The sequence below is a fragment of the Engraulis encrasicolus genome, chromosome 16 (genome assembly GCF_034702125.1).
Source record: "Engraulis encrasicolus isolate BLACKSEA-1 chromosome 16, IST_EnEncr_1.0, whole genome shotgun sequence".
NCBI classification, from domain to species: domain Eukaryota; kingdom Metazoa; phylum Chordata; class Actinopteri; order Clupeiformes; family Engraulidae; genus Engraulis; species Engraulis encrasicolus.
In genome coordinates, this window is record NC_085872.1 from 4026858 (window position 1) to 4053787 (window position 26930).

At 41.2% G+C, this 26930-nt stretch overlaps 1 protein-coding gene across 3 annotated transcripts; it reads left to right on the forward strand.

Annotated features, from left to right (window-relative positions):
* The first annotated feature begins 4105 nt into the window (after positions 1-4105).
* On the forward strand, positions 4106-26930 carry uso1 (USO1 vesicle transport factor). 3 transcript variants are annotated; one of them, XM_063218320.1, is made up of 28 exons: positions 4106-4324; positions 5297-5383; positions 6310-6374; positions 6491-6567; positions 6859-6870; positions 7195-7236; positions 7818-7915; positions 8022-8124; positions 8231-8286; positions 8451-8571; positions 10096-10274; positions 10800-10940; positions 11107-11195; positions 14618-14772; positions 15544-15749; positions 16121-16141; positions 17009-17023; positions 18848-18958; positions 19216-19334; positions 19454-19635; positions 19993-20114; positions 21718-21856; positions 21989-22152; positions 22531-22596; positions 23235-23333; positions 23562-23663; positions 23835-24050; positions 24437-26930. In XM_063218320.1, exons 1-28 carry the CDS (start codon positions 4262-4264, stop codon positions 24515-24517), a joined length of 2931 nt encoding a protein of 976 aa, XP_063074390.1. In that variant the 5' UTR covers positions 4106-4261; the 3' UTR covers positions 24518-26930. The 3 variants fall into 3 exon arrangements, with proteins under 3 accessions (XP_063074390.1, XP_063074391.1, XP_063074392.1); XM_063218321.1 differs by lacking the exons at positions 7195-7236; positions 17009-17023; XM_063218322.1 differs by lacking the exons at positions 6859-6870; positions 7195-7236; positions 16121-16141; positions 17009-17023.

Below are 26930 nucleotides of genomic sequence, written 5' to 3' on the forward strand. Positions count from 1 at the left end.
ACACTTCAGACCATGTACTTCCAGTGTACTGGAAAGTATACTAATTTGATACTTCTTCGGACTAAATTGCAACACAAGTATATAAAAGTTTACTTCATATTAAGTAGTATAGCCTACTGGAAGTATACTTTAAGTACACTATGGCCAGATATTTGACTTTTGCCCATTACATACTCAAGTAGGCCTATAGACCTAGCATAGTATACTTCAAGTATACTTCATGAGAACTTGAAGTATAAAATTGGCAATTTATATAGGCCTATAGCTGGCAGCTGTAGCCCAATGATTATTGAGAAGGTAGATCAGTAAGTTGAAGGTTGAAATCCCACCTGGACCAGTTGAAAATGAATCGTATTGTAAAGTGAATGTGAATGGCTATGGTGTGTAATTAATACCATCCTAGTCTGAAATGGCCACAATAAATGTAGAATGCCTTACATTGCTTTGTTGAACAATTAATGTGAGTATACTTTATGTATTCTTGTACTTAATATGAAGTATTAAATAAGTCTTTTTCTATTACACTGGAAGTTAAAAAGTGTATTTCAAAAGCACTATACTAGTACACTTAAGTACAAAAATAATATGCTCATACACGTAAATAAACTTCTTTTTGGTAAGGGGTGTAATATTTTATTAGTGACATCTTTCTTTCAAGTCAATATGGAACACTTCTTAAACAAGAGACCGTCATTCTGATTTAAATAACCAGCAAAAGATGCCCTAAATCCAGAAAAAAATCTGAAAAATCAAAGCAAACATTGTTCATTTTACCTGCCGTATACTGACCTACCAAATGTAGGCTTCAATATAACATAGAAATGGTAACGTTTGGCTGCTATTTCAATAATCAATCACATGGTAAAATAATAAACCCAAGCATATTTTCAATAAGATTAACTCCAAACATTTCATAGAATACTTTTTCATTTTGAACACATATTAAGCTGAACAGTATAGGGCCTACCTTTCCTTAGGTTACAAATATTGCTATTTGACATGGTGAATGAAAATATTGGAAACAATCATTTGTCTCTATTTCTTCCAAACTGCTCATTCCTCCTCTGAAGAGCCAGTGACCCCTAAATTGGCTGGAGCACTTTGTAAACCCAATGGATAGCCAACGACTCTCTGTGGGTTACCTCTGAATTGGGGCTGTGGCCAGTTGGCTGGCCTTTGGAACTGATATGCTGCAGGAGGGAATGGCCATCTAAAAGTAGGTGGATTTAGACGCCAAGATCGAGCTGCAGGCACATTTGCAGATAGCCATGCTGGACTGTACCATCCATGGATCAGGTGTGTTGGGCCAGGTCTGCCACTGGCTGGGTAGGGATAAGGCACTACTATCCAGGATCCAAGCGGTACCTGTGGCTTAGGAGATGGCAAAGGTGTGGGAACAACAACTGGGTCTGTGGTCATTTCAGGTACTGCAGAACTCACAGGTTCCTCTGTCACAGGCATAACCTTGCAGGGATCATCCCCTCGTCCGTCTGTTTCAGCTAAGTCAGTCATCATCTTTGGTCTGTCTTGCTCAACAAAGGGGACTGAAAAGTAAAAGATGACATTTGAATTGCTTTGGTATAATCGGCATAAATTCTAAATGACATTATTTTCTTATGAAAACAGCAATAAAAAAAATGTGTTTACGGCTGAGCCTCTCTTGATAATTATATGCCAAGCAATGGATGATACAAAGCCATAAAATATAGTGAGACCTTCATTTGGTCCATCTCCAGACACATAGTTCTCCTGATCATTACCAATTTCCCCCCGTTTGGGTGCATGAGTGTCTCTTGTAACTTCTCGGAGGTCTGGAAAAATAAAGATACGGGCGTGTCCAGACATTTAAGTTTCAACAACCATGTATAAATCTCACTACTTTTAGCAGTTCATCTAGACAAATATGATGTGAATATATCAACTGTAGGCTAATTAACATTTCAGAGAAATGCATGAAAACAACAAACACTGTCCTACCTGCCAAGTACGTCTTCTTAAAGAACAGCACCAAGAACAGCACCACACGCACAACTGAAGCCATGGTGAAAAACAAGCTTTGATGAAACGAGACCGCTTTTATATCAACAAAGGCATTTGTCTTACCACTAATTGCTCAGCCCTTTGGCTACTGTAACTTATGACTGTATGTCTGGATATTAAATTAGTCTTTATCACAAAACAGAAGAAGAAGATGATTACCGTATTTAATTTTGAAAATTGTGAAAACATTACACAAAAAACTTTTATAGCCTAACTGGAGATTTAAAGTCATTGTAATTAATATGTTGCCATAAACAGACTAAGAAAACATGTTTAATTGAAATGGAATGCAGTGGCAACAGAGCAAAGTATCAGCATTTTAAAGCAGCACTTGTTAGTGTTTTGATGTTTTGAAAAAATGACATTCAATGGGGAAATGTAATACAATACAAAGTTTGAAATCTTCAGTTAAGGGATTATTTTCCCATAACCTATGTATGTTCCCTTTTTGTTTTGTCATATGTGTGCAAGAAACCAAAAAAATAAGCAACAGACATGTCATGTGTCCATTTGTTGAATCATGGAATGATCAACATTTTTGCTCTCCTGTAAAATGAGGTTTTCTCTGTGTGACATGTTAACATATGCTTGTCTAGGAAACAATTGTTCAGGGAGTAATTCGGAAAGAAGGTTTAGAAATGATGTTAAGTCAGGGAAGGTTAAATGGTAAATCTCCATATCACAGCTGTCTAACTGTTTTTACAAACACGAGGCTCCACTATTAAATTTTGGTTATTCCATGGTCCATGGAACATTACGTAGACACACATAAGCATGCACATGGGCGCAAGCACACACACACATGCATGCACACACACACACACACACACACACACACACACACACACACACACACACACACACACACACACACACACACACACACACACACACACACACACACACACACACACACACACACACACACACACACACAAAGGCCTCAACCTGTAAGTCAAATTGGCCCATGTCTTGTCCTGGCTGTGGTTGCATAGGTCCAAGCAAGCAGCTACATAAAATAAACCAAATTACATTTAACAAAGTAAAGAACCTAAAATAATGTGTAGGCCACCACAACATAGGCAATGTAAATATTCTTTTCAATGTGCTTGTGCATGTGTGAGGTGGTGAGAGCAATGACAGCAGGTGCTTATCAGACATAAGACTTGCATTTTCTGTCATACCTTGGCGGAACTAAGCACTTTCTTATCAGGGCTGGGCTGGGACCCCCAAAAAGTGTCCTGGTCTCTAATACAAAAACCAATAGAATCGGCCCTGTGGGACTGCAGGGCCACTGTTTATGCCCCATCCCTTTTTGTTTTTGCTGTATTTTTTATTTTTATTTTTAACTTTGATTGATCATTGTGTCACTGACATCAAACCTAAACCAGAGGTGGGGAACCTATGTCTCAAGGGCCGTTTACAACCCCTGGGGCCATTTTATCCGCCCCCCGATATAACTTTATGTAGGCCTAATGCAGCTTGACATGAAATATGAAATATTTTGAAAAGGAATATTAAAAATTACATTTTCAATACAATGAAGTTATATGGGGGGGGGGGGGGGGGGTAGAGGAGGCGGGGGTTATTTTAAAGGTGCCTATTGCCTAAAGTGCAGGGGAAATCTGGTTTGTGTTCATAGTAGCCTACAGTCCTCGGATTACTTTTACGGCCCTTGGAGGAATTTGAAGTGGCCCTCCAATGAAAAAGGTTCCCCTCCCCTGATACTAAACACTTTGTTAACTTCTACCTAGAGAAAAACAACTATTGCCCTTAAAGGGGTGTTCTCCTATAAAACTAGGCAGAAATAATAGCCTTAATTTTGAAGCAGATTGGATAACACTGGATCATAGGGCCCCCATACTTTATTTTGGACGAATTTTGGGCAAGTATGACAAAGGAAGGTTGGGCATTTCATCAAATTTTGATTGACTTGTCATAGGATAGAACACAAGATGTGTTAGCTCAATTTTAGCACACTTTCTCTTTAACTTGTCTGCTGAGCCACGTATCGCCACGTCTCCGCGCTTGCGCAAATCACAATTCCAAGTGAAGTTCCGGGGTCGACACAGAGAGCGAGCTCCTGTGTACAGTCTGTGATCAACATAGAGGCGTCAGTATTTTTACCCACTGAAGAGCCCCCAAACACCATCAAACATAGAATAAGTGACGTAACTAAAATAAAGGCGTCTAACTCTTAGTCAAGAGGGCATAAAAGAGAATGAATTTCGTAAAATGGCCATTCGGACAGGGAACGGGGACACAACACTCGGGTGTTGAGACGGTGAGTTGGAGGCTAGCTAGCTTTGCTCTTTTAGCCCAGGAGGACGCTGTACATGCATAATGGCATTTTGTATCGGGAGACTATTTGATTGAATTATCCTTGTTAGGTTAAGTTTGGCAGTTTGACCATGCCTCACGTGATCGCTGTACTGCGAATTGAGCCTTGTGCTATGTGACTTAGGAGCGTCACTGCCCTCTGATGTGGATGTCGGCTGTAGTTCTAATCAGCAGGGTGACAGTGAGGTGCTGAAGGTCTGTGTTGCAATAATTTAGAGCTTGGCACTGATGTTTATGACTATAACTACCATGTCATAGCGACAAGCCCCAACCATGACTTCTTTCCACTTGCAAACTTTTCGGTGACATTAGCCAGCATAATAATAGGTGTGTGTTCATCGTCGAATACGTTCTGTGTGTCGTGAATGCATGCCCCTTAGCAAAGTAGCTACCTATGTTAGCGCCCATTGCTTTGTGCCTTATGGTCGGTAAGATTTGAACAGATTTGGACTCAGACATGAGTTTGTGGACGTCTCTATCAAATCCTCTCTGTGTTTCCTTCCGTGCAGTTAAAATCCACCCACTACGTTCATATAATGGCTTCTGTTTCCGCAAGGAGATAGGAGGTGCATTTAGTTATGTCGGTCGAGTGACAGTGACAGTGACAGATGTGCTTGCAAGAATTCCTAATGCAAGCATAGCCGAGGTATTATTGCACCTTGGTATTGACGTCGAACAAAGATGTCAGCAGCGTTTGCAGATCACCCAACTGGTTGTATACCCAAGTGTTGTATTCTTGTGTAATTACTTAAGTTTTGTGAATAAACCATTTAGAGCTAGTGACAGCTTGCATGCAATAGAGACATCATTACATGATGTATAATTTGACGTTGTGAAACTGCATGCATTTCCTAATGTTATGTTTTGTTTCATTATTATTGAATAAAATGTATTTTGCATTTATTCTCTTCCTCAGATCCAGAAACTTTGTGATCGCGTTGCCTCCGCAACACTGTTAGAGGACCGTAGAGATGCTGTCCGGGCCCTGAAATCTTTGTCCAAGGTACCGTGGTGCCTGTCAGAGCAACCCTAACGTCTCCATTTAATGGCATAGCCATCATCATAGGATACATTAGACACTGAGCACGGCATCTTGCAATTGATACATATTCTATCGACCACAACAGTCCACAGGCACACATTATGGCTGTCATTTCCCTAGATGTTCTTGATTTATAATTGTCAAATTGGTCAGTGTTGCCCCCAGTGTCCAGTTGGAAAGGCAGCCACAACAAATTTCCTCCTACTGAAAGTCATAGTGGAATACTGGAATCAGTTACGGGCAGCTGTGGTACCAATGTTTAGCAAGTTGGAATGGGAAGGTTGCAGGTTCAAATATCCTATCATCCATGGTTGAAGTACATTTGATTAGTTAAAGAGAAAAAAACACGCACATCCGTCTCAAAAAGATTGGGTGCAGGACCAGCAAAAATACCATGAAAAATTGAAAGAAAAGGCTGATGAAGGGCATGCTGCCCGAAACGTCACATTAAAAAAAGAGCAACGGGAGCTTGGTGTCGTGGACTTTTCTTTCAGTTTTTCATGAAGTACATTTGACCCAAGTCACCTAACCCCACATTGCTACAGGGACCGTAACCGTAGTGTACACACTTGCATCCAAGGAACTTTAACTGTAAGCTTTAGATAAGTGTCTATGTATTGTAAACATAAACACAACATACGTGTAATGTAAACGTACAGTTAAAAAATAAAATTAATGAAATATTTAGAATTTATATGACAGTAGGCAGTTCATGTTGTCCTCCTTTAACACTAGATTGAAAGTTTTAAAAAGTACGATACAATAGCTAAATATGAACTCTAATATCCATAAAACCACACCTCATTTGGGACACACACCAATATGCCCTTTCCCTCAACTGTAGCTGTGGAGTTCACACTGAGTTAAAAATTTTGTTTTCTTCACAGAAATACCGCCTGGAAGTCGGTTCACAGGCCTTGGAGCACCTTATTCGCATTCTCCAAACAGATAGGTATGGGGCGTGTTTTTGCCTGCAACAGCTAACAGTCGCTGAATTTTAACCTGAAAGATGTGTTATTATTGTATTATTATTGAATGTAACATTGTCATTCTAACTTTGTTTTGCAGTGCGGACTCTGAAATCCTTGGATATGCTCTGGACACGATATACAACATCATCTGTAGTGATGAGGAAGAAGAGCAAGGTAGCCTTGGCAGGCGTTGTTGCATTTCTCTTTTTTTATTTTTTATTTTTTTTATTTGCTTGTGACTGTCATTTTCTCTTGTTCTGCATGGATAATTAATTCATCCAGTTAATTTACCAATTTGGGACCATTTTTGTATTCATTGTGATTTGATGGTGGTTAATTGTTGCATATTTGTAAAATTGATTTGACTTGTCTGTGGACTGTTCAGTCTTTCATAATGATGAATATGATTTCAGACAAGATCATGTTTTGATCCTCCTTTCTTTTGTTCCATGTTTAATTCTGCAGATGAATCAGAAGGTAATTGACTCATGTGCATGACACCCTCTAATCCCCTTTAAGAGCTCTTTATTCAGTGATTGTCTCATAAATGTAGCATGGACTGGTATGTGGGTAGCAACTACTGTAAATGAAATACCGGTAATAACTACAGATTAAATTGCAGCGAAATATTTTGTCAGTTAAGACTTTTTCCTCCACTGACAGGGTGATTGTTAGTCCATAATAATGTGCAAGTGAGGTGTTGTTAATGTTACTTGAAGTGATGAATTGTTCCAAAAAGGGAATGGATGGATGTGTAGTAATGATGAAAGGTGGGATTTATTCTCTAACTCACCTTTGCAGATGCGGCCCCCCCTGTTTCAGGGAAGAATAGGAATGTTCCTGGTCAGTATGGTAGTTGGCTGTAGAATCCTCTCTATCCTTCCCAAATGGTGGCCTATTAATTTTTAATACTGAAATAAGCAATGGGGAGCATACCTTCTTTCTTTATGTGTGTGTTTGTGTGTGTATTTGGGGTGGGGGTGGGGGCTGGGGTGTTGGGTGTTGTACATTTTTAACATTCTTTTTTAATCTTCATTGCAATTCCTAATATTTTCACCACACATGGGCTACTGCGTGAATCACCCACCATAGGCTGTCACTAGAATACCCTTACAAGCATTTATGTATTGCTAGTTACTATTTAATACACTAGACTTTGTTACTAAGCAGTGATTTTTGGCTTTTAGAGCTTTCTTTACATCTAATATCTCCCAAGCATGCACCCCTTACACATAGGCCAACATGCAGACAACCCATTACCGCACCTTTGCTCTTCCTTCTACCCTGATCTCCAACATCCCCTTTCTCCTCCAACCCTAGCCTGTACCCCTATGTCCTCTCTGTCAGCTGAGATACACATGTCTGTATGTATTACGTGCAAATGTTTAAAGTCCTCTCCTCCTTCCATGTAATTGGGCCTTTAGAGGACATGCAGAAGCAGGAGGATGACGTTGGAGCCCAGTTCACAGAGAAGTTCCTTCAGGACCCAGAAAACATCACACTGCTCCTCACAATGCTGGAGGTAGGATAGCACACATTCGACACAGTGCGCCTCCACAACCAGATAAACTGACAAATGTATGACACTAGTCATGTATTGTATTAATTATGTGTGTTGGGTTTATTAGGAGTTTGACTTCCATGTTCGATGGCCAGCTGTGAAACTCCTCACTGCCTTGCTGAAAAATCAGTGTGCTCAGGTTCAGGGCATCATTCTTGTTAGTCCAATGGGTAAGGCGGCAACCGCACAAACACCTTGAATACTTTGCTTTTCCCTCTGACCCTACTTTTGTTCTGGATTGTTGATGATTCATGATGTATTTTTTGTCCTCTGTAGGTGTTTCCAGGCTGATGGACTTGCTGGCTGATTCCAGAGAGGTCATTCGTAATGATGTAGGTCACTTATGAGTCTAAAGCGTTTTGGCTAAGTCATTAATTATGTGTCACCACTGTCATACTAAGTATTTAGAACGAAAAGACTAGAATTAATACACTAGTGATTTCCTTCAGTTTATCTTGCCAGGTGTGGTTGGTTAACTTGCTCTTCCTTCTTCCAGGGTCTGCTGTTGTTACAACAGCTCACTAAAAGCAATGCTGCCATTCAGAAGATTGTAGCATTTGAAAATGCGTTTGAGAGACTACTAGACATCATCACAGAGGAGGGCAGCAGTGATGGAGGTATTTTTCATGCTGAAGAATAATTGAGTTAATTGAGTAATGCAAAGTTATTTCCGTGTACCTTTAATTCTACTTTTTGAGGAAGGATTCTTGCTAGATAAGTTGTAGCTGATGTGAGATTTGGTACTGATAGTACTGATAAAATATTAACCAAATTAAAAATCATTATGTAGTTAAGCAGCATAGTGCTTACAATGAATAATCACTGTTCTTTAAACAGGCATATTATTATACGGCTCTCTAGAATGTTGCGAGGGCTTCCATTACCTTTCACTGGGCCTCCCTAAAGTTCAGATGTGACTAAATCTCTATAACCGCCCACTGCGATGTGTAATCCTCGCTGCCAATGAGCACTTCAGATTCACACCATCATATTACTCTGCAAGTAGATTGGTTATTTCGTAGGTCATGGATTGATGTGACTGTGCACCTTGCATGCAGAGGAAGGACATCAAATATTAACAAGAACCTTGGTTGAACTGAAAAAAAGGAAACAAGCATGAATACATTGTGTAATAAGATTAACTGTAATAACAAAAAACATCTATGCAGATTCACGCTAACACCAAGAGTGCATTTTTTTTGAGCCACGGAAAACAGCAAAGTAACCTTATCACTCTGTCCACCAGGTGCAACATTCTTTTTTATTTACATCCACTGAAACAACACAGCAGTTTTGGGGGCTGCAGCAGCCTAAAAAGGCACTGAACTCCTGCCACTCAGAAAATAACCTCATGTTGGATTCTAGCTATTCTACTTCAAACTTCAATATCATTATAAAAAACCTTGTTACCATAAGTGTTAGCTAGACTATGGTGTGTACTTAACTTTGACGTTTATTTTTCTAACACTTAAAACGAATAAATGATCAAATGAATATACTGGTATATGTGATTAAACAATTAGCAGAGCTCTCCATTTCTGACCTGATCTAAACTAAGAACTGCCTGTCTTCCCCTAAACAATCTCTTTTGTAGGATAACCAGATCTATGAAATTTCCTGTAATTATTTGTCCTGGTTTACTCCATTGGCTTACTCCATTGACTTCTCTGTCTGCTGAAGTCATTTGAATCGTTACCTTTGTTACGTCCAAGAGCCAGATGTATTGACCTCATATGGTATATCATTGCCCATGCTTCTGTGGGCTCTGAGTTCGCACAATCATAGTATTTTGTTGATCACACACAGACATCCTAGAACAGTCTCCTAGAACATTGCTTACTCTGTCTGAGATACAAACTCATACAATGGGGTACATCAACAATATTCTTCATTTCTTATCCTGTTGACAACTTAAAGGATAACTTCTGCCAATTTCAACATGCAGTTGTAATGATCACACTACCCTGGACTTGTCAGTACCTGGGCATTTTTTTTTTCTTCAGCCTTTTCCGAGATCCTGGTCATTGTAGTGGTGGCAGGCATTTAAAAAAAAAAATCTTGATTTATTCCCAATAACATCTAAAAGGTTATGTGAATTGTGTGAGGCCAATAACACAAGATTTTGTATTTTGTGTGTGCAGGTATTGTTGTGGAAGACTGTCTGTTGCTCCTGCTGAATCTTCTGAAGAACAACAGCTCCAACCAGAACTTTTTTAAGGAGGGCTCTTACATACAGAGAATGAAGCCCTGGTTTGAGGTGGGAGATGATAATGCTGGGTGGTCAGCCCAAAAGGTCACCAATCTCCACTACATGCTGCAGGTGGGAGACATTTAAGGACACACACGCACACGCACACACACACACACGCACGCGCATGCACATTCAGGAATCACCATCAAGCGCATCACATATAGAGAATTAGGCTAAATCCCATTTCACCCCTTAGCGCTACTCCTTTCCAGAGGCAAACTACAAATGGAGGGGTAAGAGCAGTTTCTCAGAATGCATTGTGAATGCCTTTAAAACATGGCAGCATTCACAAAAAACACAAATTCTCCGTAATGTACGGTTTAAAAGTTGTGATAACTTGTATTGTATAAAGTTAAACACTTTTTACATGTCATTTTAAAAATGGTAACCCAGGTAATTACAAACAGTATAGTTGCTTTAACCATTCAGAGGCTGCTTTTAAATGATGTGAATGTCTTATTTCGTAGGGGTTTAATCCCTACTCCTTATTGCTCCCCTTGAAGTGACGAGGGGTAGGGGTAGAAATTATAATGTACATTTATCCAAAATAGCGTCTCACTCTGACTGCATCTGCTCATGTCTTGATCTCTGCAGCTGGTGCGAGTGCTTGTGTCTCCGGTGAACTCTCCCGGTGCGGCGGCCAGCTGCCAGAAGGCCATGTTCCAGTGCGGCCTCCTGCAGCAGCTCTGCACCATCCTCATGGCCACTGGCGTCCCGGCAGACATCCTCACAGAGGTCAGCAGGCCGCCACATAAGCATTTAGTTTACCTGCACAATATAGAATTTGTATCATCAGGTCAGCCTTGAGAAATTGGGTCAGGCTAATTGCTACCTGCCTCAATTAACTGTTGTTGGTCTTGGCGGGAGCTGCTCTTTTTACATAGTCTTGTTTTGTTTCCAGACTATTAACACTGTGTCTGAGGTCATCCGTGGGTCGCAGGTTAACCAGGACTACTTTGCATCCGTCAACGCTCCCTCCAATCCCCCTAGGTGAGTACAAATCTATCACATGCATTTTTATTTCACATCACATCAAGGAGACATTTTGTCCAAACAAAAGAGGACAAAAGACAGCTATGAATGTGGGGAGGGAATGCAGAATATGCAATGGATCACATTATTGGTGCAGGAACGTTTTCGGTGAATGGATTAATTTTCGTTATGAAGGGTGGCATTGTCAGAAAAGAACAGTCTTGTCAGTCTTCTTAGATCTTGACAGGGATGACACTGCCAGCTTGTGTCAGCATTGAGGAGAATAGAGGGCCAATAAGGATGGAGCACAGTTTGGTCAATGAGCCTGTTTACATTACCACAATAATCGGGTTATTGGAATAAACAGGTTATTGGACTAAACTGTTGTTGCTTACATGCTGTCTGTCGATTGCATGTGTTCCACTCTAGGAATTCAAGGCTTGTGATTGGCTACTTCTCATTATAGAATGTCGATAACACGATAATAACCCGATTATGCTGGATACATGATGTCTTGAGAAATCAGTTTATTAGCCAAAAACCTACCTGTGCGAATCTTCTTTTATAAACCGCAATAAACTGCAATTAACCGATTATTGTAAACATGAGCACTTGAATAAACCAGTTACTCCAAAAACCTGATTATAAACGGTTTATTGGACCATATGCAATGGGTATGCTGTGCTAGCAGGTTAGCCAGACCGTGCCCTCTTAGTGACGCAACACCTTCAGCATTGCTACTAGTCAGGGCCTCGTTTCCGAAAGGGCCTTAAGTACTACTTAATGCTACGTGCTACTTAAGTTCACACGTAACACCATCGTAGAGCTCAAGGAGCGTTTCCCAAAGCCAACTTAGCAAAGAACCATCGCAGGTTGACACGTAATCTAAGAGAAATCCACGAGTGGTCTGGAGTAGTCTTAACGCGCTAAGATTGATCGTAACGGCATGGCACAGTGGAGACACCCACAGGATATGAAGGGAAAAGAAGAAACTTGCGCATAAGATTGCTGTTTTAAGACGCGAGTGGCATGGCACAGTGGAGACACCCACAGGAAAAGAGGAAACTTGCGCTTCAAGTTGATGTTTTAAGACGGGAGTGTAAATATCATGGCACCACAGTTGACACTGTAACGAAAATAAGAAGGGAGCATTAATTGTGTAAGTGTATAAAATATAAGTAATGTGTTTGGAAAATATTTTACAGGCAGTAAAATAGTTCAGCTGTGTTTGATAAATCAGGGCATTATTAAACTGTGATCAATCATAATTTGTGTGGGTGCTTCGTGAACAAGAACAAGGCATCAACACGCAAAATAAATAGGGGGCTTCGGCGAACAGAGACAAGGCCACTGTCGGAAGGCCACTACCGAAACATTAAAGAAAAGAAAAACGGTCAGCGAGTCGTTGCGCCCTCTTTCATTTTCAAGTATCCTAAGAAAGGGAAGGCGATTCAGAAAAGACACGATAGTTGTAGGCTAAGGGTAAACTATGATTATGAAACTAATTGATGGGGATTCGTGTAGATTTTTTGTTTTAATAACAGCAGACTGCCGTGCAAAATGTTCCTCACAGTTGTTAAAGCCTTGAGTGCGCGGTACTTAACGCGCCGCTCCCCAAATGCGCATCACAATTTGGAACTCCTAGACCTACTTGTCTTCTTAAATATTAAGCATGGTAGCCAACTGCACGCGCTTTGTCTGGTTTAGCAGCGTAGCTCATGGTTTTGCATGATTTCATTGTGTGTGCATTTTATTTCATTTGCCAACAATAACTCCTGCCGATAGTTGCAAACTGCTACAAATGTAGTCCCACTCTTATAGAAAACAACTTTTGATACTGACACACGCCTAACATTTTGTAAATGGTTTAGCAGCATGACGGCGCAGTTCACTCCGAGGACACTTCAGCACCACATATGTGGACAGCGATCCTTAAGAGCGACGCTACGAATGATCTTAGAGGCTGTGCACGCGCGTTCATGTACGAGTGTCTTTGGGAAACAGTCGTAGGAAATCTAAGAACATTCGTAGGATCACTGGTTAACGACACACGTAAGGCTAAGAACCATCGTTATCGGGAAACGAGGCCCAGGTCAAGAGCAATGCAAGTACTTTCTGAGCTCCCGAAAAATCAGGAACTCCTCCCTCTTTGTTGGGAAGCAAACAACCATTAGCAAACCAAGGGAGGCTGTTTGGGAAATGCCATTTGGGAAATGTTAATGGTTATGCTCTTGGTCAGACCAAGCCGTAAATCAGTGGTTCTTAACCTTTTTTCTTGAAGCACCCCCTAACCTGTGCCCAAGACAAGCCGCGCACCCCCAACCCAAACGTCTACAAGTGTGTACGCTCTAAAAAACAATTTAACAATGATTCTTGCTTTAGACATTAATCAATACTCTAATGACTACATTAGGTCCAAAGCATGTTTTAATCTGGTCTTGATTTGGCCTAATTATAATGTTTGGAAGCAGAATTTTGGTCACAACCTGCACACAAATACAATTCCGCGCACCCCCTGAAATCTCTGGCGCACCCCAGGTTAAGAACCACTGCCGTAAATGGTTGCTGTTATCAAGGCAAGATGACTATGGCATGTATATTAAGGGGAGGGACAGATACAGTCTGAAATTTTGCATGTTGAACAACTCAACCAAGACCGTGTGATCAGTGATGTCACTTGTGCTGTTTTTTACATATTATATATTTTCAAGTGTTCATCTAACAGTGGGCTTATTTATGGGCTAATTTACTTATTCTTGACATGTTGTTCAATATGCGCACCGCTGGTGTGTTGTGCCAATAAAGAAAAGTGTGGCCTAGCATGAAGTGCTTGGCCAGTTATGATAATTTTGCTCTGTGGAATGTTCCTCTTTTTTACCCCTATCATCATTTAGCTGTTTACCAATAGACTATATTTTTGTACGTTTCACTGTGTCACACTGGCTGCTTGGTCATGTGGTGACTCAGTCAGACACGTATGATAGATGTCTTGAGGGTTTTCTTTTTCAAGGGCTTGAGTAATCACCACAACTCCGTGAAATCAAGCACAATGAATTCACATTTCTAATATGGCTGTAACAGTATTGTATCGAACCGAGAAATCGGGATACACAGAGTCGCAATACTGTATCGCGATACAAGGAGGCAGTATCGTGATTTTTAAATTATTAGTAGCCTCTTGTAACCTATTCTACCTATAAACTATCATAGTATTTATTAATAGAGTTTATAATGTTGGCAAATGTGAAATCGTGGGGTGTATCGAACCGTAGGTCATGAATAGTGATACAACCGAATCGTGAGTTGAGTGTACCGTTACAGCCCTCATTTCTAATGAGTCTAGCATATCTTTTCTGGCCTTCATTGGAATCTATTCTCCTCTACTTATCTTGCCCCTTTTCCTCCACCATGAACTCTGAGAGTGCTTCTTGCTCCCGCAGGCCGGCTATCGTGGTGCTGCTGATGTCCATGGTGAATGAGAGGCAGCCCTTTGTGCTGCGCTGCGCTGTGCTCTACTGCTTCCAGTGTTTCCTCTATAAGAACCAGAAGGGCCAGGGTGAAATTGTGGCCACACTTCTTCCTTCTACCATTGATGGTGAGCATCCTCTACCTACGGTCAAAGGGGAGTGTTTTTTGTGACCATTAAAATTAAATATGTGTAAATCTTTATTCTTTTCAACTACCGTATTTTGTATTATTTAAAGTTTTTATTGAGTGCAGGAACGTGCAGAGATTATTCTGGTTACGGAATATTCAGTTTTATGTGAAGAACACTGCTGTGCTCCCTACACTCCCTACACTGCATTTCAAATCATTATGAAAAGATTTTTATAAATTGTCAATATAAATGAGTCATCATAATTCAGCAGCTGTTCGAGTATCAAATCAAATTTCCTAATGATAATGGTGTGTTTTTAAAAAGAAACTTAAAATGGACTTTTGCAATTTTTCCAAATTGTTTTGCAGATCATAGTTTGTCGTGATGTAAAAAGCAAAAAATTTGCCGGTCCTAATTAGGGATAGCCTGGCTACCAGCAATATCTTTCTCACCAACAGAATCTTCCATATTGAGGGCAATGTATTTACATGCCACAATATTGTGGTTTCTTTTCATGACTTCTCCAAAACAGGAATAAGGGTTTATTCAGCATACTGAAAGTGTTAACATTTTCAGATGCGAAGCTGGGATACTGAGTATCTCACTGAAATTTGGAATACTGAAGAGCATGTAAACATACTCATGTATTTGTTTGGTTATGCACATCCACACCACTGTCCTGTACCTTTTCCATACCTTTATTTTGACGTTAAATCTAGCTTTTGTAATCTCACCATTTATAACCTCTACTCTACCTGTCATTCCCAGCTAACTCCATTTCAGCAGGACAGCTGTTGTGTGGAGGGCTGTTCTCTGCAGACTCGTTGTCCAACTGGTGTGCTGCGGTGGCTCTGGCCCACGCCCTCCAGGACAACCTCACCCAGAAGGAGCAGCTGCTGCGGGTGCAGCTGGCCACCAGCCTGGGCAAACCCCCCGTCTCCCTCCTGCAGCAGTGTACCAACATCCTCTCTCAGGTAGAGCCCTCTCTGCTCCGTCTCTGTGGCCAGGGCCAGCTCAGGTACACTGTAATGTAACCCATCAGGGCTAAGGTCAGTAAGCGCATTAGGTAGGCACCTAAACAAGATGGAGCACTGTTATCTTTAAGAAACGGACTTTGTATGGCTCAATGTAGTGAACCTTATTCTTTGTTATCTGCAATTAATAAGTTATCAACCGTTATTAATAGTTAGGAAAATAATATAAAGGGGTGGGTTCCTCTTGTAAACTGTATACTGTATACTGTATGTATGTGCAATGCATGTGTAAAGGATGTTCACCTCTGGCTTGAGAGTGCCTGGTTGTGACCCTCAGTGAATGTCAATAGTGTTGCATTGTGGTTTTGCAGGGTGATAAGATCAGCCGGCGGGTGAGTAACTGTGTGAGCAGCACACCGTGAAGGTTTGGCTTGGCCTATAGCGGGGTGCCTCTCTTTGTTTTTGGGGGTTCTGGCTTCCTGTTGTGTTCATCCCTCTGGTTTCCCCTGTCTGTCTGTTTTTACCCAGCTTGTTGTTCCTCACTGACCTGATACCCTGACCTCTTTGGTAGACCTTGCTTTGAACTCTGACCACTTGCAGTGTTTTTTTTAAAAATTGTTTTGTTTTGTTTTTGGGTGGGGGTTGGATGTGGTTCTGCGGATGATGATGGTGACACTCGTGTGTCAAGCCTCTTGCGCTTCCTTTCTTAGAGAGGAACATTTAAGGATGTTGATATCATTAAAAGATATTTGGTCTTTGGTAATTTACAGATGGGGCAGTATCCAGACCGGTCAATAGTTTGGCTAAACGTGCTTTGCATACATGCAGGAAAATCTTGTAGCTAGGGCTGCAACTAATGATTATTTTAAACGTTGACTAATCTATAGAGCCAGTCATGATTAGTCACCCAAAAAAAGCTTGCTCTAACCTCCACTAAAAACGTGCCTCTTATAAATACATACCGGTATATATGACATCATATGAAAATAGTGACATCACCAGAACGCTAAAACTTTGGTACAAAACACTAACTTGAAAAATACTGATGTCATTCCACAAGTAGCGCATGTGAACGTCCTGACTGTCACGCACACCAAGGATTCTAGACAGTGGTTTGCTCAGAGCACAAGCATAAGGAAAGACAATGACGTTGACCTGTTCATCTCCCCAACTAAAGGAACTTGACATCTAACTGTTCTGTTTCTTACCCCTCTCCCCTCTCAATGTATTTCTGTTTTTGCATTACGTCACCCTTGGAGACCAAGTCTGAAAAGGTGAAGAGCTGTCCTGTCGTTTCTGATTGATGAATTCATTTCTCTGCACTGCCATATGTCCATGTTGGAATGACCCCACCCTTTACCTTTACTGTCTGTAGTAGCAGTAAGGGGCTGCATTGTACTGCACTTGCCTGTCACAAGAATCCCCCGAAGGCCTTATGCTTTACATGACTCCCCCCCCCTTTCATGTCACGCCAAATATTATACCTTATTAAAAGGGCTTGAAGTAAGAGTGGTTTCTTTTAGAGGTTAAACTGGAGACGCTGATGCTTGAAAATATATGGCTGTAATTGTGTAATCACTACAGGGACACCAAATGCAGACAGATCACTTTACCTGCCACTTGTCATATACCTGTCATTGCTTTTCTCAAGCAAACAAATTCCCTCAATTACTTTTAGAATGTGTTCCAGTCCGAAAAATATGTATTTTGTTTTAATAATTTTGTTTATACACATGTTTGGGCCTCACTCCATTGTTTGACAGCTATTTAGAGATATACTGTATTATTTGTTTAATGAAGCAAGGATGTCAAAGTGTCTTTGAATTTACACTTAAATTTCAAATGAATATGAAGTGATCTGTTTTGAAGTGCTTTTGGTAACACGTTCGTTTCCTTTGAAGTCTACTTTAAAGGACATGCTACACTTGCTTAGCCCATACATGCTAATCGTACGCAGAGCTAATTCCATCATAGAGTGGAAGGACACAACAACTTGGTTGCCTTGGTTTTATTTGAAGAGGCATCTTAAAATCAGACTCCCCCCAGCCTGTTCTGAATAGCCATTTGCTTTCACTGACACTGTAGTGTGCACTCAGATCATCAGGCTGACGCAGATCGCTATCCAGGCCACAGAGGACAGCATGCTTCTTTAACTCCCAATATGGTTGATTTTGCTCACCACCCTGCTGCTGTTTTTATGTAACCTTATTAATTACTAATAGTTTGTGTTTTGGGTTTGTTGAAGTGCTTTTTTGTGTTTTTCCCTTTCTGTTATGTTGCTAATTATAAGACCAAATGTGTGTGATTACTGTTGATGTTACAGCTGTACATTTGTTTGCTATGCTTTTAAAGACTAGTTTGTTTTATTTCTACATCTCTGTAGTCCACTCAGAAGCACTGTCTGTCAGTGTAGAAATTTTCAGATAGTTACAGAATACATTCGCAAATGTACTGCTTTGAAAGTTTCACTGAGTTCTCAATGTTCTTTCTGTTCCAAGTTCTTTCTGTTCTTCCAAGTTCTTTCTGTTCCAAGTTCTCCCTCTTCCAAGCTTTTTCTGTTCAGCTAACATAGTTCAGAGTCAGATTAAATCAAACTAGACCCATCAGTGAGTCTACTGTAACAAACCTCCATCAAATTTGATCTGCTGTATTGTGACTTTCAGATTGCATGGATGACAGATGGGTCTAGATATCCAATTTAATCTCCGCTTGTTCAAGGTTCAAGGTGACCTCTGATGTGGAACTAAATATTAAATGTTCTAGAACAGTGGCCATCTTGTTCTGTGAGGAACCACTCGATGAAGAGGTAGGCAGACTAGCCTTTAGGGTGAAAAGGTACGCACTGATGTGTTGTAGAAGGAATGTTAGTAAGAAATCAGGTACTCAAGGTTTCATAGGTAACTGTTATTGAGATAGGAACCCAGGAAATATGCATGTACCTTCTTCTCTGCTGGTCTGGCTTGCCTACCTCTCATTTCTGTTCAACTCTTTTCTGTTCAACTGATTTCTGTTTATGTTAACCTTATTCTGAAAACACTGACCGTGTGTATGTGACTGTGTGTGTGCATGTACGAACGTATGCATCTGTATCTCCACAGGGTAGTAAGGTGCAGACTCGAGTTGGCCTCTTGATGCTTCTCTGCACGTGGATCAACAACTGTCCCATTGCAGTCACACACTTCCTGCACAACCAAGAGAATGTGCCTTTTGTATCTTTAACATCTTCCCATGATATACTTAAAGTGGGGCTAGAGGTATGATGAAGATACCCACGATAGTACTATAGCTGCAGGCAAGGTTGATGGTGGAGGAACTAAATCAGACAATTACAACATGGTCCTAACTGAGGGTTTGAATGTTGTCTCTGCACTTAAGATGGCATTAGAGTGTTGTCTTTCGAAAGGCAAAGAGCAAATTGATGTTTGGTACAGTAGGAGTTGTTTTCCTTTACCATGAAATTTACCAGCTGACGGCTCAGATCTCAGAGAACTTGGGGGAGGACGAGCGGCTGGTACAGGGCCTGTGTGCCCTTCTGCTGGGCATATGCATCTACTACAACGACAACTCGCTGGAGAACTACACCAAGTATGTTGAACAATTACATTTTTGCCACTGCTTACTTAACCGTAGCCACTTTTTCATGTAATATGTTTCATGTAATGTATTCTGTATCTTTCTCTCTCTCACACGCACGCCTCTCCCAGAGATAAGCTGAAGCAGCTGATTGAGAAGCGCATTGGGAAGGAGAACTTTGTGGAGAAGCTGGGCTTCATCACCAAGCATGAACTATACTCTCGCGCGGGCCAGAAGCCCCAACCCATTTTCTCCACACCTGAGCACATGCTCTTCGATCATGAGTTCACCAAACTGGTCAAAGAGCTGGAAGGTCAGTAGTTCGCCCCATTATGTCAGGGGCTGACCCACAGTAAATGTACAAAATGATTGTTATTGTGATTTTCATTTACCCGTAATGGAAGCAATTGTGTTCAGTAATGGGCAAAATGGATTTATTAGTCACAATGTAGTTCCACATATTCCAAATGACATTGTTTTACCTGTGCAATTCAGCCCGGTGATTGATTGGCTGGTTGAATGATAACCCGGTTGAATTTGACAGGCAAAACAAAATCATCTGTTATATACTGTATGGCACTGGATTGTAAAGTAATGAATCCATTTTGCCCATCTGATTGTGTCATGATGTTTGTTTGTATGTATGTGTGCCTTTCTCCTCTGAATACAGGTATGATAACTAAAGCTGTACATAAATCCAGTGAAGAGGAGAAAAAAGAGGAAGAAGTAAAGAAGACTCTGGAGCAGCACGACAGCATAGTTACTCAGTATAAGGAACTGATCCGAGAACAGGTGAGCATTCCCCCTTTTGTACCCAGACTAATATTGATGTGTTGATGATGACTCTAATGCATTACTCTTAGAGGCCAACTTCCGATAAAACACAGTTTTACTCACTCCTTTTGAAAATCGGACGGTCACCCGAAGTGAAACTCACATGCAAGGCTTTCATAGCGGTGCGTCACCTCGCCTGGCTGTATTTCCTGGTGTTTCCCAATATAAATAATGCAGAGAATAATATAATGCAGAGAAACGAGCGAATCACGAAAGCCTTTCTGTGTTGCGTCACATCGAAAGAAGGCGTTGCCCACAAAGGTTTATGTCGACCGATTTTTCTAAAAACATCTCTAGTAATTTTTTGTGCTTGTTTTCAAAACCAGCAACGCCTGGTGGCCCAAAACCTAGCTTAGCTTAGCTATCAGCTGGTTGCTACTCTCAGATACACACCGAGCACAAAGCCTCATACATACAGCCTGCCCACTCTGGTGGCTCCATGCCTGCAGGTTGCCTAGGGGTCGTTGTCGAAAGATCACAGCCCTGAATGGAGCCTGCACGCCTCCGTTGGCGCCCCTATAGTGCAGTACCACCCGGGGAAGTGGCGACTCTAACCTTAGACCAGGGGTGGGGAACCTTTTTCATTCCAGGGTCCACTTCAAATTCCTACAAGGGTCATTAAAGTACTCCGAGAGCCGTACTATGAACACAAATCTGGATTTCCCCATGCAATTTAGGCCTATATTGAAGGTAGACACCTTTAAAACAGTCCCCACCTTCTCTAGGTCCCCTGAATATAACTTAATTGCATTGGAAATGTAATTTCTAAGATTCCTTTACAAAATATGTCATATTTCATGTGAAGTTGCATAACATTAAAATGATATCGGGGGCCGGATAAAACGGCCTCAAGGCCCGCAAACGTTCCCCACCCCTGCCTTAGACTACCTCTCTGCAGAGCAGGAGGAGGGAGCCAATCAGAGACGCATATACACGAGAAACCCGGAAGACCCTCTCGTTTCTCCACAAGCCACCTTGCTAACTTGCAAAAACGGCTTGAAACAAATCAACCAGAACGTTTTTTAAAACAGGACCAACGCGTAACACATTCAATAACAACGGGGAACACAGTAATATTAACGAAATGACGTTGAGAGGACATATTTAAGAGATATTCCATATCCTTCACGCTTATCTTGAATATGAAGTCAGAAGGGGATAGCCTGGTTCTCACCGCCATCTGGTAGCAGAGAAAATGCCCTTCTCGAGTCAGAAAATAAATGGTGGTGGATTTATTGCAACTCACCACCAACAAATTCCTCCAAAAATGTTTTGTGTTCTTCTCTAAAGAGTCAATATAGTCTATAATCTGTCCTGTGACTCATCAATGCAAGCTGCCGTTGATATAAGCAATAAATGCACCGTTTATTTTCTACTCGAGAAGAGCATGTTAATGTCAGTGCTACCAGACGGGAGTGTGTGTAGCTCTGCTCCACTAGTGGGCTCTGAAGCGACACATGCACCGTCTGTGAGAACCAGGCTAAGCTTTGAAAATAGACTCGTAGTAACTAATTTGTAAAGTAAGTAAAACAAGTGTGTGTGTGTTTTTTTTTGTTTGCAGGATGCCCAAATCAATGAGTTGAAGGTGCAAGTAGCCAACATGACGTCCCAAAGTGAGCAGATGCAGTCTACCATGACACAGCAGCTCACGCAGATCCAGCAGCACAAAGACCAATACAACATCCTCAAGCTTAAACTCGGTACAGTTGCAGATTTTGTCCCATTCTGGCATAGCTTACCCTCCATACTTGCATACTTACATCCTCTCTCATTTTCCTCCATGTGTCTGTGTGTCTGGTTGTCTGTGTCTGTGTGTGAATGTTTACAATCAGGTAAAACTGGTGATCAGTCGTCCTCCCAGGTGGACGGTGCTCATGTGAACGGCCTCCAGTCGGAGGAGCTGAGTCAGCTCAGGGAGGAGCTGGAGGAGCTTCGGAGACAACACGCCCAGCAGCAGACGCAGCTCGCTGAACAGGACACACTCATCGCCAGCCTGGTGTGTTTGTGTGTGTTTGTGTGTGTGTGTGTGTGTGCGTGTGTGCGCGTGTGCGCGTGTGTGTGTGTGTGTGACACCAAAACGTTCACGTTTCAATTTTATGCTAACTAAAATCCAAGGTATTGACTAAGGAAACACTGTACCATTCATTTAAACAGTATTGTATACAGTGTCCTATTTCATGAACAAAACATCAACAAAAATTGATCTAAATGTGTGTGTGTGTTGTGTGGTTTGTATGATTATATTTTATGCACTGTATGTATAAATGTTACAATGTGCATAACTATAAGAAGGCGTAAACTGCACAGACAACTATTGATATAAATCTGCAGTAGCCCTGTTGTCTTGTTGTGACAGCATTTCATTGCCTTACAGAAATCCGAGGCAGCCCCTTCAACACAGGCAGCAGAGGGCCCATCAGACAATGCGGAACTCATAAAGGTAAAACTTATATCACTTCCTTTGTGTCATGTAATTGTCACAAAGCACCACACACACTAGTAGGCCAGCAGTGAGTCTATTTCCGCGTTTCAAGTGGTGCACTTAGGGCAGTATGTTTCAGTGCTTACTGAAAAAAATGGTAAATTCAGTGCACTGAAAGTGCCCAGGTGATGCCCTAATAACGGTCAAAAACGTGTGCTTGAACGATGGACACTACACCTGTCAAGTTGTTAACGTAACAGAAGAAATGTGGCGCTCGGTTTAGTAGAAGAGTTTGGTCAACAGTCTCTTAATTCTGAAAGCAATGTTGCTGAGATGCCAACCTTTTCATCTCAAGCCAAGTACTGTATGCGAGATAATTGCCATTTGGGGTGATGGAAGTGTAAGTGCAAGCACAAGACGATGTGTAATGTAAACAGTAGCTAACCGATATTTTGGCGAGCTAATGCTACGCTAGCCTGTCACTTACAGTAAGAGAATAGTGCATACTGCCCAAACTTTCCCACGACACTATGCACTTAAGATCTCAGTGCACTATGTACACTATGCACTAAAGCGTCAATGCACTGACACAAGTATGTCACTTGAGACGCAGCATATGAGTAAGTATGCATGCCATTGTGGTGGGTGTGTTGCAGGAACTGGAGGCATTGCGGGCCCAGGTTGCAAGTCAGGCAGCAGACATCAATCAGCTCCAGACAGAGAGACAAGAGCTACTCAGACGGGTGGAGACTGTGGTGAGTTGTGGTGAACACGTACAAACATGCACACATGCACACAGTACTGTGACCTGTTCATGCTAAGTGTGTGCTTGTGTAGTTCATTGTTAATGAGATGTACTCCTGCAAGACCTCTTGCATGCTGCTATGCTCACTGTTGTGCTGGCTATGGTGAGGAGTCAATGATCATTCTTTTTGAAATTTCTGCAGATTGTGTGTCTGAGTTTTTCTGTCCATTTCCCATAGCAGTCATCGCCAGCCAGTGCGGACAGTGGAGTGGACACGGCTAAAGTAGCAGAACTGGAAAAGCAATTGTCAGCTCAGAGTACAGATACACAGAAACTACAGGTCAGTCTAGCCTTCATGTCTTCTCAGTTTTCTTACCATTAACTCAGTCTTACCTGCTGGTTCAGTGCAGTTACTGCGTCTGTCTGATGTTATTGGGTCTTATTTGTAGCCCGATGCCACCCATGTCTGTTGAGTGCCTGAGCCCTTGTCTGTTGTGTTGGCTGCCCTCAGGAGGAGGTGAAGGGCCTGAAGGCCAGCAGAGCCAGCATGGAGGGGGACCTGGCCTCCGCCACCAGCACAGCAGCCATTCTGCAGGCAGAGGTAGGCAAGCTGCAGCAGGAGGTGCAGGAGTCCAAGAAGGAGCAGGACGACCTACTGATGCTGCTCGCTGACCAGGACCAGAAGATCCTCACGCTCAAGCAGAAGCTCAAGGATCTGGGAGAGACGGTGAGCGCCTCAGAGGGAATCACTAGGGAAGGCTTTGCTTAGGTTTGCCAACTGTCCCTGAATAAATATTGGACACTTCATTTTTTAGTGTGTGTGTGTGGGGGGGGGATTCTCCCCCAGAAAAGTTTGTATTTCTTAGATGTAATTTCCTGCATTTTAACGTCCCGTGTCCTGTTTCAGCTCAATACGGAACCCGTACTTTTATTTCTAAACACAGGATGATTCCGTAGTTCAAGCGACGGTTGAAAACACTAGCTTTGCTACATGTTGGATTCCCAGCTGCATTGTCTTCCATTGATTCAGCCATTAGAACAATTAGAATGGGCAGCAGCATTAAGAACAAACACTAGTCGAAGTATCTTACTAATAAATCTTTTTTTTCCCAGATTGAGGATGAAGATGACCTGGACTCCAAGGACCAATCTGAAGATGATGATGATGAAGAGGAGGAGGAGGATGATGAGTAGATGACTCCCTTAGATAAGACCTATTATTAGGTGAACTGTTTAAGGCATTTCTGCACCACCCCCACTCTCTTTAGGAAGAGACAGTTTTGAACCTCGGGACTTGACCTCTAGTGTCTTCACCCACAACCATGTTCCTGTCTGTTAAGATCCCTTTTGGGGTTTGGGGCAGTTTCATTCCCACCAAGACTGAAAGTAGTGTTCCGCATCAAACCATGAAATGCATTCGGACTACCAACACAATCTTGAGGGAGTGGAATTGGAAATCAAAGTGGCAACTAACTACTTTTGTGTGTGACTGAGTGTGAATGGATGATTTTGTTTAATGTCATTCATTACAAGTAACCTGTAATAAATTGAATAAATATGCCAAGATAAACGGTCTGTTTTATGCTGTTGAAGATCAACACCAATGCCAATCAGTATACAGTACATGAAGTGATGATGACACTACTCAGTACTCATGTTTTTTTAATTTATTTTAATCATAGCGTTTCTGTTCATTTTCCTTTAGTTATTAGGACTACAATGGGAATTTGTATGTTTTGCAGCTGGTGTTAAGATATGAATAGAGCATTGGCACCTGACATGACCTCATTTCTGCCTGGATGGTTAATGATGTTGTGTGGTGCAGTGCAGTGCAGTGTAGAGTAGAGTAAAGAAGGTCAATGCAGGCGTGATGCAGACATGTAAACACCAGGTAACACCAGAGTCACACCTCACACTTGCCTTTTAAGACACTCTTCATAATAGACAAAATTAAACTAACACTCCTAAATGCAGTCCTGTAAAATGATTGTGTTTTGGAATGAGGTAGAATTAAAATCTGTACCTAACTTTTGTAACTCATTTTTTCATCCTAACACTCACATTTGAATAATGAACATTTTTGCCTAGTGTAAGATGCCACTTATTTATTTTAGGTTCATTTCTATATTGAAAATATTTTTAACTGGAATGTTTGAATTCCAATTAATTTTACTTTAGCATTATGTTTGTGATACTAAAACGTTATGTTGGATATAAAGAAGGATTTCAGAGAACAAAATGAAATAATTGCTGCTTTTCCCTATTTATGTAATGGATTTTGCATATAAGTGTAGAGCTAAATTGAAGGACAGGCCAGTGGTCTGTGTACTTGTGTGTAGGTCAATTTAAATGTGCTTAATGATTTCCAATTCTCTTTCCGCAAGGGTGTTGATGTGTGATCGCAAATAAAACTGTCTTTGTTGAATGTTAGTTGTTGGGAATGGACCTGAACCCTGAATGCTTTTACTGAATATTCAGCCGAGCTGGGAGCTAACACTGTTGCCTTTTCACAATAACATCTGTGATGGAGCTCTCATCTGGTCAACAGCAAGTCCATCCTATGCTGATTCCACACTGTGCAAATTGTTACTGTTTGCGTTTTGTGTCATGTGTTGTGAGTGTGAGGGATTGTACATTAGGTGTTTGTCAGCGTCATGTGAGATGTGTGTTAATTCTTGATTGCATGTGACTGGGTGTATTTTTGGATGCTTCACGCGGTGTTTAGTCATCAAGGTTCCATTATAGCCAGTTTTGTTGGAAGGATTTCAGAGAGAATGCTCTCTTATGGCTGATCATTCCGTAGTGCTGGGCAAGATTAAAATCAGACTAGCAAAATACATTTTTATTACTTCTGCTTTCCTGCTGGGTCTGTTTTACCCAAAATAATCTGCTAGATGTAAATTCTTTATTTCCATCACACAGGATTCCTTACTGGTGCTTGTTGTGGAGCGCCTGTTTGATTTGTTATATTTGGAGGACTCAGGCTACAGCCCTTTGATATGCTGTGATTGTCTCAGATGCCGCTAATGCTAAAGAAATATTTTTGCAAGGTTTGTGCAGTCCAAGCATTAGGCTTCTGCGCAAGTGTAAAATAATGATTGTTCATATTATGCTAAAAGAAATGCACATTTGTAGGATACTTTTTTGAATATTCTACTTTACATCATTTTAGTTTATATTATAACTCACAATTATAATAACACGTGAAAAAACTACTTAACAGAATTTGCATGCACAATATTGTCAATTTTTACATTTAAATGATTTTTAATCATATGATTTACACTGGCCATTGTCATGATAATAGCAAATTGTTTTGAGGTTCATATCAGCATTTACTGTCCAATATGTTGCGACATGAGTAGTCTTAATTCATCCAACTTGTATTTCAGCTATTTACCATGCCCTCTACCAAACAGCAAGCCCCTGTCTTCTCAGTTAGTGCTATTGTTCATTGCTGGCTTTGCTAGCTGATGAACTATTTGAGCCACTTGTAATAGCATTCTCTGTGTCTTATGGAACCTTATGAACTTGGATTTTCAACCATATAAACATTGTGTCTTTCACTTTCTCCATACTTTGCATAAAGTTCATGTTTGAAGAGTAA

Bases quoted from the DNA above. Each gene is read 5' to 3' on its own strand.
- uso1 (XM_063218320.1), top strand. From the start codon at position 4,262: ATGAATTTCGTAAAATGGCCATTCGGACAGGGAACGGGGACACAACAC. The intron at 4,325-5,296 runs GTGAGTTGGAGG...TCTCTTCCTCAG, and splicing joins AACACTCGGGTGTTGAGACG to ATCCAGAAACTTTGTGATCG. The intron at 11,196-14,617 runs GTGAGTACAAAT...TTGCTCCCGCAG, and splicing joins GCTCCCTCCAATCCCCCTAG to GCCGGCTATCGTGGTGCTGC.